This window comes from Phoenix dactylifera, chromosome 5, assembly GCF_051530095.1.
Source record: "Phoenix dactylifera cultivar Ajwa chromosome 5, Ajwa_hap1_PhDact_Kaust_v1.1, whole genome shotgun sequence".
Lineage (NCBI taxonomy): Eukaryota > Viridiplantae > Streptophyta > Magnoliopsida > Arecales > Arecaceae > Phoenix > Phoenix dactylifera.
The window spans coordinates 34,201,870-34,220,909 of record NC_143194.1 but is presented as its reverse complement, the minus strand read 5'-3'; the positions used below and the strand labels follow the sequence as shown (position 1 = coordinate 34,220,909).

At 39.4% G+C, this 19,040-nt stretch overlaps 2 protein-coding genes across 3 annotated transcripts in view; one reads left to right on the top strand and one right to left on the bottom strand.

Annotated features, from left to right (window-relative positions):
- The first annotated feature begins 176 nt into the window (after positions 1-176).
- LOC103707348 (Pentatricopeptide repeat (PPR) superfamily protein) lies at positions 177-2,629 on the top strand. Its single transcript, XM_088722537.2, has one exon. It carries the CDS (start codon positions 177-179, stop codon positions 1,572-1,574), a length of 1,398 nt encoding a protein of 465 aa, XP_088578663.2. The 3' UTR covers positions 1,575-2,629.
- Positions 2,630-4,333: 1,704 nt separating this feature from the next.
- LOC103707346 (putative sugar phosphate/phosphate translocator At1g06470) overlaps positions 4,334-19,040 on the bottom strand; it is a 28,210-nt gene continuing 13,503 nt past the window's right edge. Inside the window, exons 10-12 of one of the 2 annotated variants that reach the window (XM_008791789.6) lie at positions 14,389-14,483; positions 6,363-6,521; positions 4,334-4,844 (exon numbers count right to left, since the gene is read on the bottom strand). In XM_008791789.6, the coding sequence (XP_008790011.3) occupies positions 6,401-6,521; positions 14,389-14,483 (216 nt within the window). In that variant the 3' untranslated portion in view covers positions 4,334-4,844; positions 6,363-6,400. The remainder of the gene's footprint in view (positions 4,845-6,362; positions 6,522-14,388; positions 14,484-19,040) is intronic. The other variant, XM_026804764.4, reaches the window with a different exon arrangement.

The following is a 19,040-nucleotide window of genomic DNA, read 5'->3' as shown; positions in this document are numbered from 1 at the left end:
ACTATTTCCTACCATCATACACCGAACAAGTCAATCAACCGCCATTCATGGCCTCTATCAAACGGATAGAGCATCCTGCTAAAAGTTCATCCGGAACACCAGACGCCAAATTCTCGCCGTCTCTTCCCGCCTCGTTCCTCTCTCCATTGCTCCATCGCTGAGACTTCTCCTACGGCATGGAGAAAGCCACCAAGACCTCGCCTTTCCGCCTCTCCTCCCTCCTCCGCCTCGAGAAAAACGCTCGCCTCGCCCTCGAGCTCTTCCGGAACCCTAGGGCCACCGCGCCTGCGACGCCCCCGAAGCCGTTTCGCTACAGTGCTCGGTCTTACGACCTCATCATCTGCAAACTGGGCAGGGCGCGGATGTTCGCCGAGATGGAGGAGGTTCTCCACCAGATGAGCCTCGAGACCCGGTTCACCACCAAGGAGGCCCTCTTCTGCCACGTTATCTCCTTCTACGGCCGGGCCCGCATGCCCGGTCCCGCCCTCCACGCCTTCGACCGGATCCCTTCCTTCCGGTGCCGGCGGACCATCCAGTCCTTTAACTCCCTTCTCCACGCCATGCTCAACTGCGGAGAGCTCGAAAGGGTCCAGTCCCTGTGGCGGGACCTCGACGAGCGCGAGTTCGTTCCGGATGCGTGCACCTATAACGTGTTGATCCACGCCGCGACATCGTCCGGGTCGCTGGGCGAAGCCTGGGACTTGTTCGACGAAATGCGGAGGAAGGGGATCCGGCCGAGCGTCGCCACTTTTGGGACTCTGGTCTCTGCTCTCTGCGCGAACTCGAAGCTAGATGAAGCCTTTACGTTAAAAAAGGAGATGCTGAAATTGCACGGCGTGAAGCCTAATGTTTACATATACACCTCTCTGATAAAAGGACTTTGCAATACAAATAAGTTGGATCTCGCCCTCAAGCTTAAAGAGAAGATACTCCTGGAGAAGGATATAAAGTTGGACCCAGCGATGTATTCTACTCTAATCCGGGCGCTCTTTCGAGATGGTAGGAAGGGGGAGGTGGTCAGGATTCTGGAGGAGATGAAGGAGAAGGGAATAAAGCCCGACACCGTTACCTACAACGCAATGATCGCGGGGTTCTGTGAGGATGAGAAGGACTTCGATGCTGCATTTGAGGTGCTGAACGAGATGGCGAGAAACGGGCGCAAGCCTGATGTGGTGAGCTATAATACGATCATCGCAGGGTTTTGCAAAGAGAGGAGGTGGAGGCATGCGAGTGAGCTGCTCGAAGATATGCCGAGGAGGGAGTGCCGCCCTGATGTGGTGAGCTACCGAACACTCTTCGAGGGGATGTGCGATGCGGGGGCGTTTGAGGAGGCGGGGTTGCTTTTGGATGAGATGGTGTTTAAAGGCTACGCGCCTGGAGCGGTGAGCGTGAGGAAGTTCGTGGAGGGACTCGGTGGAGAAGGGGCGGGTGATCGGGCGGGGCCAGCTCTATGTAGTTTGGCGAAGGTGAAAGCTGCGGGAGTAGAAGTGTGGGAGAAGGCGGTCGGGGACTCGGTGAATGAGTCTGAGCTGTTGGAGGTAGTTAAGTTTATGGATCGCTTAAGAATGGATTAGAGGCCCGGAAAGCTTATGGATTGATTGTTTGAGAATGGTAGAATTCCACATGAACTTTGTCCATGAAGAAGTTCTTCTTTCATGCGTTAATTCCATTGGATATTGAGATTTTGGGACCAGTTCCAGCATTGGCCAAAGGACCGGCCAGCACTAATGGCATTGCCAAGTATTTCGCCATTATCTTGAAGAAAATGCTGAATACCTGCAATGCTTTTGAAAAATTTGCAAGATATGTGGAACACGACATGGAAAGAGGCTGAGCATTTACATGGTAATGTTTTTTGATGTAAAGATAGAAGAACCCGTCGACCTTTTCGGCTTTTGTTAAGTTAGTGATGAGAACATGGGAGAATTGGAGAAGGCTGTTAAACCAAGAAATTTCAGAAAGGAAAATGGTAGGAAAGAACAGAGGGTGAAGGATATTTATATAGTTCACAACACATTGAATTCCCAAACAAGCCTCTACATCTTCTCTCTAATAACTTGCTTCAGGATGGTAATCTAAGAAGGGAAGAAGAAGAAGCTAAGATTTTTCCTTGCAACAGGTTTTGGCAGATAAGATGTTGGAATTTCTATCAAGCTAAACGGCCCAGAGCATCACCTTAGTCGAGCTGCCCCAGGTCTGATGCACACAAGGGGGGAGCGTGTATAATCTTGCAGAGGAAAGGATGGAGGAGGAGGATCGCGCTTCAAAGTTTAATTAGTAAACATCCTACCATCATCATTTGTGTTTTTTTAGCTTGCTGCTTGCATTTTTTATCTCAGTTCTGCAAAACATATTTCTTCACCATTAATATACATGCACTCACCATAGGAATGTTTGTTGACGAAGAAGTAAACGAGTGCAACGGTCTTGCCAAGAAAATTGGATGCATCTCATCCTTGCATGGCCATCTGTGTCAAAGTGTTCTTTTAAATTTGAGATGATGTGAATTGTGGTCCAGTGCCAACTGCAGGCTTATGCTTTCCCCCACAAGGTGCCAGAATTTTTGTGTAATTGATAACTCTAGACTAGGTGATAAACGTTTGTATGGTGAAATAGAAGAAATATTCCATGATTGAGTTATCTGCAGAATGAAAAGCATGCAGCGCAAACTAAGCAGCACATGGAAACAAAATCATAAGCCACTTTGCTTTGCACCAAATGAAGTTGTACCCAGGAAGTTATAGTCTAGGTTAGTTTCTAGGTCCATTGCACCTTCCAGAACCTTCGCTACAATCGACATTCAAGGTTTTCTGTTGCTATTATTCTGTAGACACCAAAGGTAATAAAATCCTCCTAGTCAAATTTGGCTCCTTAAAAAGGGGGGAAAAAAAGGTTATTCCAAGGATAGCGTTGTTGAATTAACGCAGGCGGAATTGCTCTCTGCTCCAATAGTTTCACGGTAGGCTTGGAGAAACTGGAATGAACTATAGCTTCAATCCATCATTGACCACGGTGAGATAAAACCAACCTCGAGTCCGGATTGTCGGGGAGATGCTGGTTGTCGGTCTCTGCCCCGTCCTCATTGTCTGCCCGAGAACCAAACTGTCGGTCGAGTGATCGAACAACTCCCGGAAAGATTAATTTCTCGACTCAAAGGGATGCTCGGTTCGGTATTTTTTTTTTTTCCCCACAACGGAGGGGCCTAAGGTGTTGGTTGACCACAACTATGGCATTGTCGGCATCAGGAAGGATCAAGTTGCCATCATTGGAGGGGGGGCTGGTAGCATTCTGTTGGACTGGGTGGTCTCTATTGGCGGACCACGTAATTACTAGCAGGGAACAAGGGAGGGGTTGATGTTTATGGTGAAGAAGATAGCAAGGAGGAAGGTAACACAGGAGGCGTTGCATAAGAAGTCGAAAGACTGGGCGACCGGGTTGCGGTAGAGGAGGATGGCTCGGACCATGGCGCCATAGCTTGTAGCTGAAGCTGGGACACGAGGGATGGCTTGTTGGTCCACAGAGTGAAGGGGCTGGCATTTTTACGGGAGTTCAAGGTTCGTCATGAGCAAAGGGTCTGGGAAATTGGGGTGGCGAAGAGTAGGATAAGAGGGAGTAACAAGTTTAATTGAAGGCAGCACGGCCAGCGAGTTCTTCGGTTGGTGGGTGGTTCGGGCGTTTAGAGGCGCACGGCATCGTGGTCGATTGCTGGCCGAGGTTTGGCATGGAAAACTACCATGCAAATACGTCCGACCGCTACAAGGAGTGGCTTCCGAGTAGGGCACGTGTTTCAGCTGTTCCAAATGGCAGCAATGCGCGACATTCCCCAGCAGCAGCAAAAGTTCTGAAACAAAATCGAAATAAGAATTATTATTTGCTCATTTACATTTTAGAATTAGGATTTGAACTGAGCCGAACCTTAATTTTTTTTAAAAAAATTCAACTACATCCAAAATTATTTATAAGATTTGTTTGGTAGAAGATAGTAATACTTATATCTTTTACACAAAATAAGTTGTTCCTTTCTATCAAATATTACATATATAAGGGAATTACTAATATTGTTAATTTTTCTCGTTTATGCTATTCTTTAAGGGAACACCAAGATGGATGTTCGTGCTGAGTCTCAAGTGGCATTGCAGAAAAAAGATGATGAAGATGGTGGAGAGCGTGGAGGGGTGGACAGTGGGGTGATGCGATGGCAGGGAGTGGAGAGGGCGGAGGTACAATGGGGTGGCGAGGAGGAGGAAGAGAACGCTACACTTACGACTTGGGAGAAAGTGTTGCGTGTTACAAGGGGACGAACAACCTACTTTCAGAGGCAGACAAATTCCAGTAGGAGATAATTGCTTAAAGAAGCTAGTCCAATATGGAATTATATGATCTTTTACATCATTTTGTGTGTACAGTCAAAATTGTGGGCCAAGACGACTTGGAGAATAACAAACAAATTGAATGAATGGTAGAAAAAATAGTTCTCAGCAATGGATGCGATCTCCAAAACTATAAAGAACAGCATACCGAATTTAACGAACACGTTTGCTGGGATCACTAGTCTAACATCTTCTGAACCTTTGGCTTTCTGTTGCTTGCGCTACAATTGTACACGGAATCTGAAATAAGGATCAGAAATCGATGTTGTCTTTAATTTGAAGGAGATAAAGCTCACGGCATGCTATGCTGGATGTGAAGGTTGTCTGCAAAGTGAACAGCAGTACTCCTGAGCTATTTACATTCATGAAGTTGAGCGTGTAGAAGAAACCCGACTATGATGCAAGCCATCTGAGCCAAATGACAAAATTGCAGGCCAAAAAGATTGTAAAGAATTTGGAAGGGCATTGATCTTCCTGCATGCATCATTATTAGACTATTATCAAGCTGAATTGCCAGAGATAGTAGAACAAACTTGAAGTTTTTGTAAATAAAGTTTCCATTCAGTCCTTTTAAACTAGTTTTAAAAAGCATAGCTTAAAAAAACAAAGATTTGGCTCTTCAACATAGTAATTTTTACAGGTAATCTACTTAAGTTGTTGGAGATAGCGTTGACAAAAAACAAATATGTTATAACAGTTCCACAACATGAAGAAGCTCCACAGCCAATTGGACCAGTTGATATCAGCTTGGATTAAACGGGCAGGTTAGCTTATTTCAGGTCTGCAAAATGACTCATTGAACTGATTGTTCCAACTGAATCAGTGCAATTTTTATCTTTGAGGGAATCGGTGCATTAATATTGACTTTACATATATACTCTAACATGCTTTTTTATATTCTTATGAAAATAACAGTCCAAATTGGCTCATATCTTCTAATCTTTTATTCACCTTGCCAAAAAATTCAATTCCATCATCAGCCCATTATGGACAAAACATCTAAAAGAGCTGCATCTTCTATTGCTGCATCTTATGCAAGCGTGCATGTATGCATGTGACTTGAGAGTTGGGAAACTCTCTGAAAAGAATAGAAAAAGGGTATCGAAAAGCTTGTGATACAAACTCTGTTCATCTTTCCCATTTTATCCCCAGGAAGAATCTCCAAACCAAGGAGAACAACATTAGGCTAAATGTTATAGCCTTATTTCAAATGTCTATATGATTGATGCAATAGGCTGTCAACATTAACTAGAAGCTTCCTTATAGGATGTAATTCATGGATCAAATAATGTTAATGAGCTGACTTCTACTGCAGACTCAGATCAGGTCTAGTGCAGAGGTTTGAAAAATCTATTCTTGGGCTCATGACTGGGTGAGGGAAGATACTGTTTCAACTTGAGGTGGTCACAGTTCTCAAATTTCAGGTTTTTAACCAAAGCCTCAGGTCAACTTTGGTTACATTTTTTTTCTATTCAAAACTAGCAGGACTTCTAAGAAAGGATAAGACAGGATAGGTAATTGGTTTGTTGTATGTTGATGTAAAATAGCATCTTAAGAGGGTTTTATCATCATCATCTTTTACCCATTCTCAGAAACTGGTCATCAAAGAACAGTACACGTGCATTATGAATAAAAGAAATGTTTGCTACTTTTGTTTCATTTCCTCCAGCATACTATAATATTAGCACCTAGAGATGTTTGCCTTAGATCCATAACCAACAAGGAGCCAGAACCTCTTAAACAAACTAGAAACAAGTGTGCATGTGTGTCGTTGTGTTTAGCACAAAGAATTACAGGTAATATTTCAAATATGCCATTACACGAAGCACAACAAAAGCAATATGACTGCATGTTTTGATAAATCAGAAAAGGCTACCAACCCAACAAAGAAATTAGAACAATAAAAGGGATTATGAAGTGAAATTGTCGCAATAAATATATTCCAAGATTGCACTTCACTGATTATGAAGAAGATTGGCAAAGGGATCCTACCAGATAATAATAAAACGTGTTGCATATAATGGTGAGACTCAAGTATCATCATCTTGAAAATCCATTTCATCAAGGATAACATATTTTGCAGCTCCATTGGAAGTGGGAGACACCGCATCTTCATTATCATTTGGCAGACTTTTCTTCAGTTTTTCATATCTGAAATTGATGGAGTATACTCATAATAGGCATAAGAGAAATATATGTTAAGACAATAGTGCACAAAAGTTTGCTATAATATGTTCATACATCTCAAAGGAGTGCAGTTCATGTTGATGCTCATTCTCAAAAAATAAGCACAGTCATGTTACTGTTCAATTGGCACCAAATGTACTCGTACATCGTACATGCAAGGTCTACATACAAATTTGAGTTTTGTGACTGCTGCATGGGATTAATATACCATCTATGAACTCGGTGACAAGATCATGCAAATTCTTCATGATTCTATTAACCAACAAAGATTAAACAAGTGGAACATGAAAAAGATTTAGATTTGTTACACTACAAAGAACACAAAATAGACCTTGATCTCTCTAAATTTAAACTTAGCCATGAAGATATAGTGAAGACATAGCCAGCTATGATACTACAAAAGGACAAAATGGACTAATCCATAAGTTTCATGGATTTTGAGATATTTACATGTTGGAGGAACTGTTCTCTTGTATGTTAGTACTATAATTTTATTCCAAATCAATGTATAAGAATGTAAAGAAATATATTCTAATAACCTTGAATCTCATTCATGGTATTTAAATACATGCTTTAATTATCTTGTTCTGCTGGTATATAGTACACAAAATGCACTATGCCAGCAAGATACAGGCACAACACAGGAATATGGATTCCTGTATCATGTGTATCGCTCCATGCTGGTTGTATTGGTTTGTGCCGGTCCAGCATGCACCAGCATGGACTGATGAACCGTCACAGACCCACTACTATTCTCCATGGGCCTTGGCTAATGGCGAGGCACATGACCAACACCATAGTACAAGTTCAGTGATCAGGAATTATTCAGCTAGAGGCAAAGACTTAGGAGTTTGGGGAAAAAATCTGGTGCTAAACATCAGGAAATAAACAACAAAAGTATAAAATTTAATATTTCTAAAATATTTATATACTTATTTATTTAAATATAAGTATGCAAAGGGAAATTAAAAAAAGGCAAAAACGCCACCACCAGCAACAATACATAATAATAATAGCTTGTAGCATGTAAATATTTCTAAATTAGTTATAAATAAATTGTAAAGTTTATGTATAATTCATGAGTAGTTGAATATTTCTGGATTGATTTGTTTCAGAAGATTAATTACGCAAAGGAAAAATCAAGAATAATCCAAAAATTTTCCATCACTAAGAGAATCTTGTTGCTGTGACCGACATGGCATTTGGACCAACACAGCTCGCAATGGCACAGTACGTCCAATGCCAAAAACTTGTCACCAGCATGGACATGGTAATAATAGTTTAATTCTTGTCTTGAACACCCTCCAGAATTGACTACCACTAATTTGCACTAATTCATTCCCCAGACAACTCTGGCACATAGCTGGGCATGTGTCTGATATGGTTTCATGTGTCATGGTATGGATTGTGCCAACCTATGACCAGCACAGAGCCACAGACACAGTAGTAGCACTCTAATTTTTGTTTGCCACTTTTCAGAATACCATCCAGCATTGGGATGTATAGATAACATCCAAATATCCAATCAATCGGCAACTTACATATTAAATAATATAATATCTATATGACCATTTTTGACCGAATTGATGTCTAGGATGAAAAGACTTGCTAGACCATTCAATTTTGCGTAACTCCGAATGCTGCCACAACAAATGAGAGGTTAAGGTTTATTTGATCTGAATGATCTTTGTCATGCAGCCTTTTTCAGAGGGTCCCAATAAATTATTGTTCTGCATTGAAGTCTTGCCAGCTTTCCGTCTATTTTTCTTAGGTTTTTCTTGTTTTTCCAGTTTTCCATCAAATAAGACAAAAGGAGTCAGATTTTTTAAATCCTGATTTCATGAGTTCGCATGTAAATAAGATTTTGTGAGTCAAATTATTGTCACAACACTTAATATGCATATTGTGTAGCATGTGCTTGTAAAAGGCATAATACTTCTTTCTGATCTATAGATCCACTGTTATGTTCATTATAACAGCAGGATCTACTCTTAAGCTAGTTGACTATTTATTACGTTGTCCCTTTTCATGATTATATTTCTTCCAAATGCAAAAGTAATAAATCATCAATTTACAGACAAATTTAAGAAAATGCATTTAACAATTTCCACAATGCCGAACAAATTCACTTATGTGAAGGTGAAATCTCCTAACTGATGCAGATGGCAGCCAGCTAGACAGATAATCATGTCAAGAGAAAAATCAGAAAATTAATAGTTTATGGATGAAATAGCCATCTCCTGTTAGTTCACAAACCCATGCAATTAAAAGACATTAAACCAACAGAAGCACATTAACCTACAGAACAACATAAAACTTGGTTCCAGGATCTGCTGTGCTGGTACCGAGCACGTACCAGTTATCCGGCGGCACGAGTCGGTACGGGCCAGCACCGTGCCGTGCCATGCTGTGCCAGACCTATACCGACATAGGAGACCGTGGGAGAGAGGAAAAGAGAGAGCGAACGGAAGAGGGAGGGAGAAGGAGAGGGAGAGAGGCCGGCACTGGTGTGGGTGGCAGAGGCCGCAATCGACCCCTGTTTCGTTCAAAACAGGGATTCGGCTGCGGCCTCCACCACCCGCACTAGCGCCGGCCTCCACCGGCCTCCGCCGACCCTCCACAGGCCTCCGCCGGCGTCCCTCCCTCCCCCACTCGCTCTTTCTTTTCTTCTCTTTCCTTCTTCTCCTCCTCCGGAGACGACATTTTGGTTTCTTTGCCGAAACCATCCCGGTAAGCCGTCGGTACGGCTCGAGACGCCCTGAACCGGACGGTTCGAAACAGTTCAGCCAACCTTGCTTGGTTCGCAAGTTTTCTGCAACCATGTGAATCGCTAGCTTCTGTTTACTCAATTTTTTTTCTTTTTGATTATATAGATTTTTTGCATACATGCCCTCCTAAATATTGAAATTTGCGTGAATACCCTTTCTAAATTGATATATGTATATATATCCTAATAAAACACTTGTTTTGTATCTATATTCTTCTTTTTTTTTGCATATGTACCCACAATATCTAATGCCATTAAGAAATTACTAGTTTAAAATTGAAATGACTAAAATACCCTTAACGGGTAAACATGCAAAAAGAAACATTTATAAGGTATACATGCAAATGACACTTTTGCAAGGTATTCGTGCAATTTTATATATTTAGGAGCAAGGACCGCCGTATCGGTACCGGTCAGCATACTAGTGGCGGCCCGGACTGGTACATACCGGTCCCGTATCGGTCCATATCGGTACGATAGTCGTACCGGCCAGTTTTTCAATAAAAAGCTTCCGGTACCGGATCCCACGTTGATTCGGTACCGATCCCTACCCAGACCATTCGTACCGGCCCATACGGGCCGGTATGGCATACCCTGTTTAGGAGGGTATACATACAAAAAAAAAATTTGGATTTTTGCATGAATACCCTCCTAAATATTGGAATGTGCATGAATGCCCCTCCCAAAATTGATATTTGCATGCATGCCCTCAAGAAACATTGTTTCTGCATAAATACCTTTAACATAATGATTCAGCTGATGTCATTAGCCAAAATAAATTTTTAAATTAAAAATTAATTAAAATTATAAAATTATCTTTTTATTCCTGAAGTGGATAACAAGTTAACGGATTTTGCTGGGAACTTATCCGACCCATTGAACTTCCCTCTTCCCATGTGACTGCTCTTTTCTGCTCCAGATCGCCCTAATCCCGCTATGTCCTCTGAAAATTTTTTTGATCTCTCGATCCCTCTCTTTCACTCCCCCGTCCGGAATCAAAACCATTCTCTCGACTCCCTCCTCCACCATCAGTAGCCCTTCTCCCTCTCTTCTCTTTGTTGAAGTTCTCGCCACTGGAATCCGAGCCCCGCTCATTGCCGTCAGAGTTATCCCTACATTGTATCCATTTTTTTACATAAAAATGGTCAGATCTTGCTTTTAGCTCTATGAATTATTTAAAAAAAAGCGTTAGGAGAGATTTGCAACCAAGGTCTGCTGTAGGTGCTCATATTCTTCTTTTATGTGCTTCCCAGCGAATCAAATTTTAGGAAGATTAAGTTGACTTCCAAAATCAGCCTATCTTACCCGCCTGAGTCTGAAAACCTCGTGTCAACCCCAACCCTTTACGCTTTACAGAGATGTAAGGGGCCATTCTAGGAATCCATTTCTTAGTACCATGACCAAAATGAACTCCTGCTTCCATCTCGGTACCGGAGCTCGTACCGGACGATCGGCGGCACGGTTTTGTACGCCTCCATGCCGTTCCATGTCGGGCTCGTACAGACAAAGCAAAGAGGGCAAGGGAGCGGGAGAGGAAGAATGGGAGAGAGAAAAAGAGAGAGGGAGGAAGGGAGGGCCACCGGAGGCCTCCGAAGGGGGTCGAAGGGGCCCTGAAGGGCCGGACCAAGGGCTCCGCCGTCCGGATCCCTGTTTCGAACCCGTCGGATCTCTTTTTTACTTTAAAAATTTTAAGTAAAGTCGGCAAACCCCTTACCGACTTTAGTTAAAATTTTTAAAATAAAAAAAGGTTCGACGGATCCCTATTTCAAACAAAATAGGGGTCTGAAGGGAGAAGCCCCTTCTCTGGCCCTTCGGGGCCCCTTTGGAGGCCTCCAGTGGTCCTCCCTCCCTCTTCCTTCCTCCCTCCTCTCTCTTTTTCTCTCTTTTCTTCTCTCTCTCCCCACCTACTGGTTTACCGTTTTGACTGTCGGAACTGTCCCGGTCCGCCGTCGGCACGGCTCGGTACGCCCCAAACCAGGCGGTTCGAGACAGTTCGATATTCCTTGTTTCCAGCATTTATCTTTTAGTGTATGAGATTTGCAATGTTTATCTTTTTGAGCCGGAAAACTTCTCATGTGTAGGCATATGGCTGATTTAAAATTGCTGTGACAAAATGAGTCCCATACACTAGATCTTTTCTTCCAGAAAATCGAAGCTCCAAAGAAAATGGGCTTAAGGTACCCAATGTAAGGGATGACCTTTTACCATATGGGCACAGAGGTTGTTAGTGAGTTTGAAGGATTCTGAAATCTTTCAATGGCTTTGCTTAGGGATGATTGATGTTATTCGTCCACCTATGACCACAGCAGTAGCAAGAAAGCTTGATCGTTGAAATCTATCGCGTGCCTTTAAGAGATTCTAATTTCTTCTATATTCTGATTCATGCCCCTATATATGCATCTATAACAATAAATATTACAAGCTGGTTTTTGATGAAATAAGATATAATGGTTGCTATAAATGAAGAAGAATAAAGTAGAACAATCTTATGATTAGTGAAAAAACTTCTATAACTCTCTTTATTATATAATCGTTGAATCTATCTTTTTCCTGAGCAATGTTCTCACAGAAAATATTGAGAAGCAGTTATTAGACTAATCTGAATGTTAAAACAAATTGAAACTGACAAAAATAAAATTAAAATATTTTACATGTATACCCTCCTAAATATGTAAAACTGCATGAGTACCCTTGCAAAGTTGATATTTGCATGTATATCCTTATAAATATTTTTTTTTTGCATATCTACCCATTAAGAGTATTTTAGTCATTTCAATTTTAAACCGCTAATTTCTTAACAGCATTAGATAGCATGGGCATCTATGCAAAAAAAGAAAAAAGAAGGGTATGCACGCAAAACAAGTATCTTATGAGGGTATACATGCAATTATCAATTTTAAAAGAGTATTCATGCAAATTCCAATATTTAGGAGGGTATATACGCAAAAAATCCTAACTATATTATCAAATATGCAAATATGAAGTTAAAATTTTTCATTGAAGTCTGAGGATTGCTTATCCCGCTTGGAATAACCCATTCATTTATGCAGAACCAAGATTCACTAGAAAGATTTATCAAAATTGTGTAAGAGATTAGAGGTCTCTACGACAAGCTTTCTATTTAGTAGAACCTTCTAAAAAGGTCATCAGTTGATAGTATGAAAATAATAAACTACAAAATATCTTCCTTCATGTACACTTTGAAAGGAATTGTATGAACAAAATAATATTTTCCCCAACTCAACTGATAACATAATTTGACCATCCCAGTACATGTCAATGCTATGTTGCTTCTGAGTGGGTTCTCTTCCCTTTATATATTTTTCACATAATAAAGTATATTGCAAAGTGTCCTTCCTCAGCACTTATTCTTCAAATCCAACTATTTATTCAATTATCTAAGTTGCTGACTGAACTTACCTCTTAAAACCAAATGAGGACGAGTATTTTCATATAAAAAATTAAATATCATGCTAGCATTTAATTTGGTTTTGTATGTTATAAAACAACCTTTTTACAACTTTCCTCTCTAGACATACCCCCATTATTCCAAAACAAGAATGATAAATGAGTTTGCACATCATATGTGAGACCCTGCATTCTCGCAAAAAGGATTCTCTTCAATTATGGGTGGCTGTAGTTCAGATATGTTTGGTAAGGTTGTGAATCTGCTCTGTAGTGAATTTTTCTAAAGTCTTGCAATTGATTATGTGTTTTTGATCACTTCCCCTTGTGTCTCATAAGATCTAGAATGCTTTAACCAGAGTGAAACCGAAAGGATGCATTGCCATGGTTGTAGGATAAATCTTCAGAATATGGAAACTGGAGAAGCTGAATCCAGGCTTTATCTTGTGTCTTTTTTTGACTCACAGGAAGAAGGCAAAGCCTTGAGTAAGTAAATCTGAGATATGAACAACTGAAACAATCGACCATATCTAAGTCCATAAGCTGAGTAGCAAAGTCTGCATTCCAGTCAAAACTTGTCCTAGTAGTAGTTCCTACTTCCTACCAGTGGTTCCGTGTCCTGCTAACCAACCAGTCTTCAGGTTTGTTGCCCTTGCAGAAGATGTGTATATATCAAAGGAAGTCACAGGCCACTTTTGTAATATTCTATTTTATCATAAAGCAGGCATAAAGATAAGATATGATAATAAAATCAGATAATGTTTTAATTTGGACTTTTGCAATGTTAGGTTTCAAAATTCTTTAATTTGGAGAATTGCTGACTGAGAAAAACCTATGTTGGTGTGTATGTGAATTTGGTAGAAGTTAGAAATGAGTAACATAGACTAAACTTCTAGGAGTCAACCTCTACTATAGGTTATGAAGAATACTGCAACTCATACACAGTGAGTTTCTTGATTGTTAGATCATTAGGGAAAGCCCCACTAACATAGTTAAGATCTTACAACGAGCATACACCCAAAAGAGGATAGAATGAGTATCCAAGAGATAAGAAATCATCAAAGAGACTGCATGGGTGTAAACAAGTTGAGGAAGAGAAAGCTTTTGTCTTAGGAAGGTTAAATTGTGATGAATATATTGGAGGCAGGTTAAGTTAAAAAAAAAATTTGGAAAGATGCAGTCGGTAGTGATGAACACATCACTTTAAATGGGCACTTATATCAATGCCCTTGGTAGTTTCAAATTATCAAAACATCGAGTTCATATGCAAAAGAAATAAATAACAGATCCAATATGGATGATGCACAGTCAGCACTCAGTTTTCTATCAGGACTATAGCATAATAATATAGGACTCGAATTGAGGTGAAAAAGAATTTGAATATGCATTTTATAACATGAGATGCAGGCTTTTTATGAAATCAGCAACATAAAGAACCTAAAGGACAGGTCCACAACGTTTGACTGGTTGCTTCGAGGCATATATTGAGATAAATGGATGTTATATCACCAATTCTTTCACTGGATTCAAGCAATTTTGTCACTAATGTTATAATGGCTAAGCATCAAGAAAATAAAAGCCACCTTTCTAAACAAGCAACAAAAGAAAAAAAGAAAAAGATAGAAGCCACAAATTTCCGCTAAGAAAGTTCTTACTTACTTGTACCAGTTGAATAAACTGACACCAACCATAATCGTGAGAAGCCCAATTCCCTTTAAAATTGTAAACTGATCATGGTAATAAAACACAGCAACCTGAACAGAGGTTTCATACATTAAAAATATATATTTAACTAAATTGCATGTTGATTTTTAATCTCAACCACTATATAATCAGAAAGAAAATATGATCAGTGTTCACAAAATATATAATCAATAATAAAGCAGCTTGATAAAGGGAATTAATTGGCAACAATGTTGCAGGTTAATAAAGCATTGCTAGCTATTAAATTATCAAAGACACCCCGACTGGTGGCAAGCATAAAAAGGGCATCCCAGTGCATAAGGCTCCCGCATACCCCTGTATGCAGAGAGACTCTTTCTATGTTTCAAGCCTATGGCACCCAGGTTATAATGAGCTACCATACCGATCCGCCAAGGCCTGCCCTATGGTGTCCCAATAAACACTAGTACATAAGATTTGGAGAAATTGGGAGTGACCACATCTTGTAATATGTTGGGCTCATAGAATATTAAGCAGTAATGAGCATAACAAAAAGTAAATCTTTCTCCATTAGAGCAAAGAATATTCTTGAAAGACTTCATAGTAACTTAACATTGAACATACAGGAACAACTGATTTCTCTAGCACATCTTATAATGTCAAGAATGGTGAAATGCTACAACGGTAGTTTTTATGCGAAAAGAACTAGTCATCTCAAAAACAATTCACATGTAAAGTTACAGCTCAATGACATGAACATTTAAGCTTGTAATCAAGACATAAGTGCCAAATCCTACCAGTCCATGCTGGCAAGCACATACCATGCTGGGTCAATATTAACACTTGCACTGCCAGAACCGCATCACTTAATCCTCCTTTTAATTGAAAGTATCTTTAATTGTAAAATAAGTTTTTTCTTCTTGGCACAACATGGTACACATGTCACGATGGCCAGTAGCCAACACATCCTGTGCTAGTGACACAAACCCTTTCTGGTAATCTCATGTGAAACATTTACCTATCAAAAATATGCAGGTCTGGCAGGTAATTAACTAATTTTACAAATATAAAGATTTGGTTGAGTTGGTAGACAAACTTATCAATACAGCTGAAAGGGAAAAAGAGTAAAATGGATTTAATAAAGCAGATACATGTAGAAGCATAGTTTGAAACTTCATCCATAACAAAAAAAATTAGATTGATAATCTTCCAAACCTACTGCAATTACCCACTTGTTTCATCCATTCTTTCTTTCTAACTAATCAGTATACACAAGCACATTGTTGCTGTTAGAAAATTTGGACTCTGACTGATAATTTTTGGTGATATGAATAATGATTAGACAAGCATTCTTAGTTACTATCTATAATTCCATATCTTGACCTACATAAAGCTGTATCTTTATCTAATGATTTTGTTTGCATTTCAGCAAATTAATCTTTATACTTTGCAGAATCAAGAAAAAGTACTGCACTACCAGTATAGCATATCACAATCAAGATGAATCAATATAATCTTAGACATCTGTATGCCTATAGACATTATAAAGGCAAATCATGCAGCATCAGCCTGTGTCACAGCATATCTGCATGATACAACCGAGTATGAGTAGATACATAAAAATATAGATGAACTGAAGAAGCAGTTGCTTCCAGATTTCCTGTGGTATTCACGCACATAAGTAAACTTCAAAGCATCGCTTTGAGACCTAAGACCCCCTCAAAGTAACAAGAACAAGGTAAAATAGTCAATCCCTAGTCCCTACCCCATTGTGTATGTCATCCACAAATTCAAAGGGAAAGATGTTAAATTTCCACCTTATGCAAAGGTTTATGCTTGCTTTTCCAGCAACTGTAGAACGATACAGGATAAAAGAATAATCATTAGCGAAAAGGATATATTTGCTTTTCCAATAATTTTAGAAAGATATTGAGTAAAAGCACATTCTTTGTCTTGACCCTCTGATTTTTCTAGATATAACCTCTGGGGAAGCATAATAAGAAAAATGGTGGACATAAGTAGCATAAAACTTCTACATGGCAAATTCAGAACATCCAAGTATGTGATATAGGAAGGACCAATTTAACTTAATGATTTCTCAATTTATCCATGTTAATCTTCTAAATGATGCCTTGTCACCAATGCGCTCCCTCTTGATTCCTCCAAGAATCATTATATTCATAATAAATAATTAACCCGTGGAAAATTTGTCTTCCTCTACCACACACCCATAAATTTATGAAAATAGATATCAGTCACTTCTCTTTCTCCTTGAGAAAGAACCTTGGACACTGTTTTGTAATCTCCGAGAATAATGTAATGGGACAGAACTCTGTAATTACCTTTTTCGAGGAAAAGTTTAGATGGATGTTCACTTAGCTTTTCCATCAATTGAACCTTCCAATGAACTAATAATAGAGAAGTAGCACATATTTGAGAGACCTTAAACACTTCAACAAATGCAAAACTGTATATATCCCAGGCCCTTAACTTTTTTCAGTATGTCTCATTGATCAACTTAATTCCAACTTTCCTTTTAACCCATAGTATGCCAGCCTTGGACTATAAGGGCAATTCCAAATCATGAAGCAAAGCACTCATTAAAATAAGAAAATCAACATCTCATTAATACTACATTTTACCTCTCCTTCTTAATCATTTCTCCTAGCAAACTGATGTTTCTATAGGCATTGTATTTCTGCCCTCCTCTTCTAAGTATGAAGTCCTTTTTTTTGCCGTTAGTGAAAATCTCCACAATTCAAAATCCCTATACCTCTAATTTGCATTTAAAATTAATGAGCTCTTTCTTACCAATATGGCAATAGCTCCAAGTGAAATCTTATTTGACTTCTAAATATAGCTCCTAACTCTTCCAGTTTGAGTATGATATTTTTAGAGCCATATCTCCTCCTGTTCCCATTACTTCAAATAAAATAGGTAATAGTTGGCTAATTGCATGATTTGTTTCTTAACCACTAGTTTCAGTTAAATACACAAGCGATGCAGTGGACTTCAAATGGTTTAATATGGTTTAGGAATGAAAAAATGGATATGAAATCATTTACAAATACCATTAAAGATTGGTCTTAGAAGAAAGTTTATAGTCTGCAGTGTACGTCTATATTGACTACTGTTATGCACTTGAAAACCTTTTTTTATGCATGTATATCACTTTAATTGCCTTCTAAAAGGCGCAATGGATTAGGGGAAGCATAAATTGACCTGACTCAAAACCCGACTCAACCTTTTTAGTTATGGTTGCATATGGGTCAAAATTTCTGACCCAAAAGGTCAAAGCTTTGACCTGTCACAGATCATGAGGATAGAATTCTATTTGGTCGGAATAATTTAGGCTGGGATATCATGATCTTGGTAAGAATTTTTTGACTGGTTGGTCATTTTCTTAATACTAGTTTTCTAAATCATATTGGAAATCAGCCAATAAGAATTATAAGGATTGTATTTGATAGATTAGATTAGGTATCTTGGGGATTGAATATTGCAAAATAATTATGTTAGGGTCAGATGGATGATGCAAAACGACCCATAGGTGGGTATGGTTTGACAGTTCTTGACCTGATGTCAGATCAGATCAGGTATCAGTCAAGGTTTTGTACGTTGTTATTATCCTTACTTGACCCCAACCCAAACCCAACCTGCCCTAAACCATTACTACCCCTATACTGGACTACCATAGGGTATTTTCTAGTTATTCCCTGAACTCGTAATTGATTTCAAAAGATTTCTTGAAGAAGAAGAACTACGGGCTCGTTTGGTTCGCGGGAAAAGAAAGGGGGGAAGTGTGGTCAACGGGAAAGTAATGAGATGCCTCTTGTTTGGTTGGAGTTTTCAAAGGAGAGAGAAGGAAAAGTTGTATTCCCATGGGAATGTGATTCCCACATTTCATGGGAAAGTCTTTCCCATGAGAAACATGGGAAAGTTACTTTCCCATGAGGCGGGAATCACTCCATTTTTACTTTTTTCCAAAAAGTCCCTTCAGCATTAAAGAAGCATTAAAGAGGCATTAAAAACCTAATTTTTATTAAGGGCATAATAGGAATTATATATAACTTTCCTAGGAAAGTGGATGGCCAACCAAACATAAGCATCTTGGAAATTTGTCACTTTCCCATGGTCAACCAAACATGCCAAAAGTACTTTCCTAGGCATCCTCTTCCTAGGAATTTGTTTTCCAGGAATCATATTCCTAGGAAGGAAAATGCTTCCCGCGAACCAAACGAGCCCTACATATTGCCCTGTGTAGCTTTCTCTTGCCCTTTTCCTTCTCATGGTGGTGATTGGAAATGAATAAAAGCAAATCACCTACCATTACAAATCTCAAGCATCAACATATCTATACAAATTAGATGAGTAGTAAATAAGAGAGAGAGAGAGAGAGATGTTAGAATAAGATTAAGACACTGTTTGGTTGCCAAAAAAAATGAAATAAAAGAAAAGAAAATAACCAAAAGAAAACACAAGAGGAGTTTGCTCATGTTTGGCTGAACAAAAACATTTCAGACAATTGTCAAGAGAGTCACTAGTAAGATAGTTAATTCATCTTTAGCCACTTGTCTGTTTATTATTTTGTAACAAAACAGCTAGTTAGCTACCTTTTGGAGAAGCAAAAATTTGAGCTGGTTAGAGAA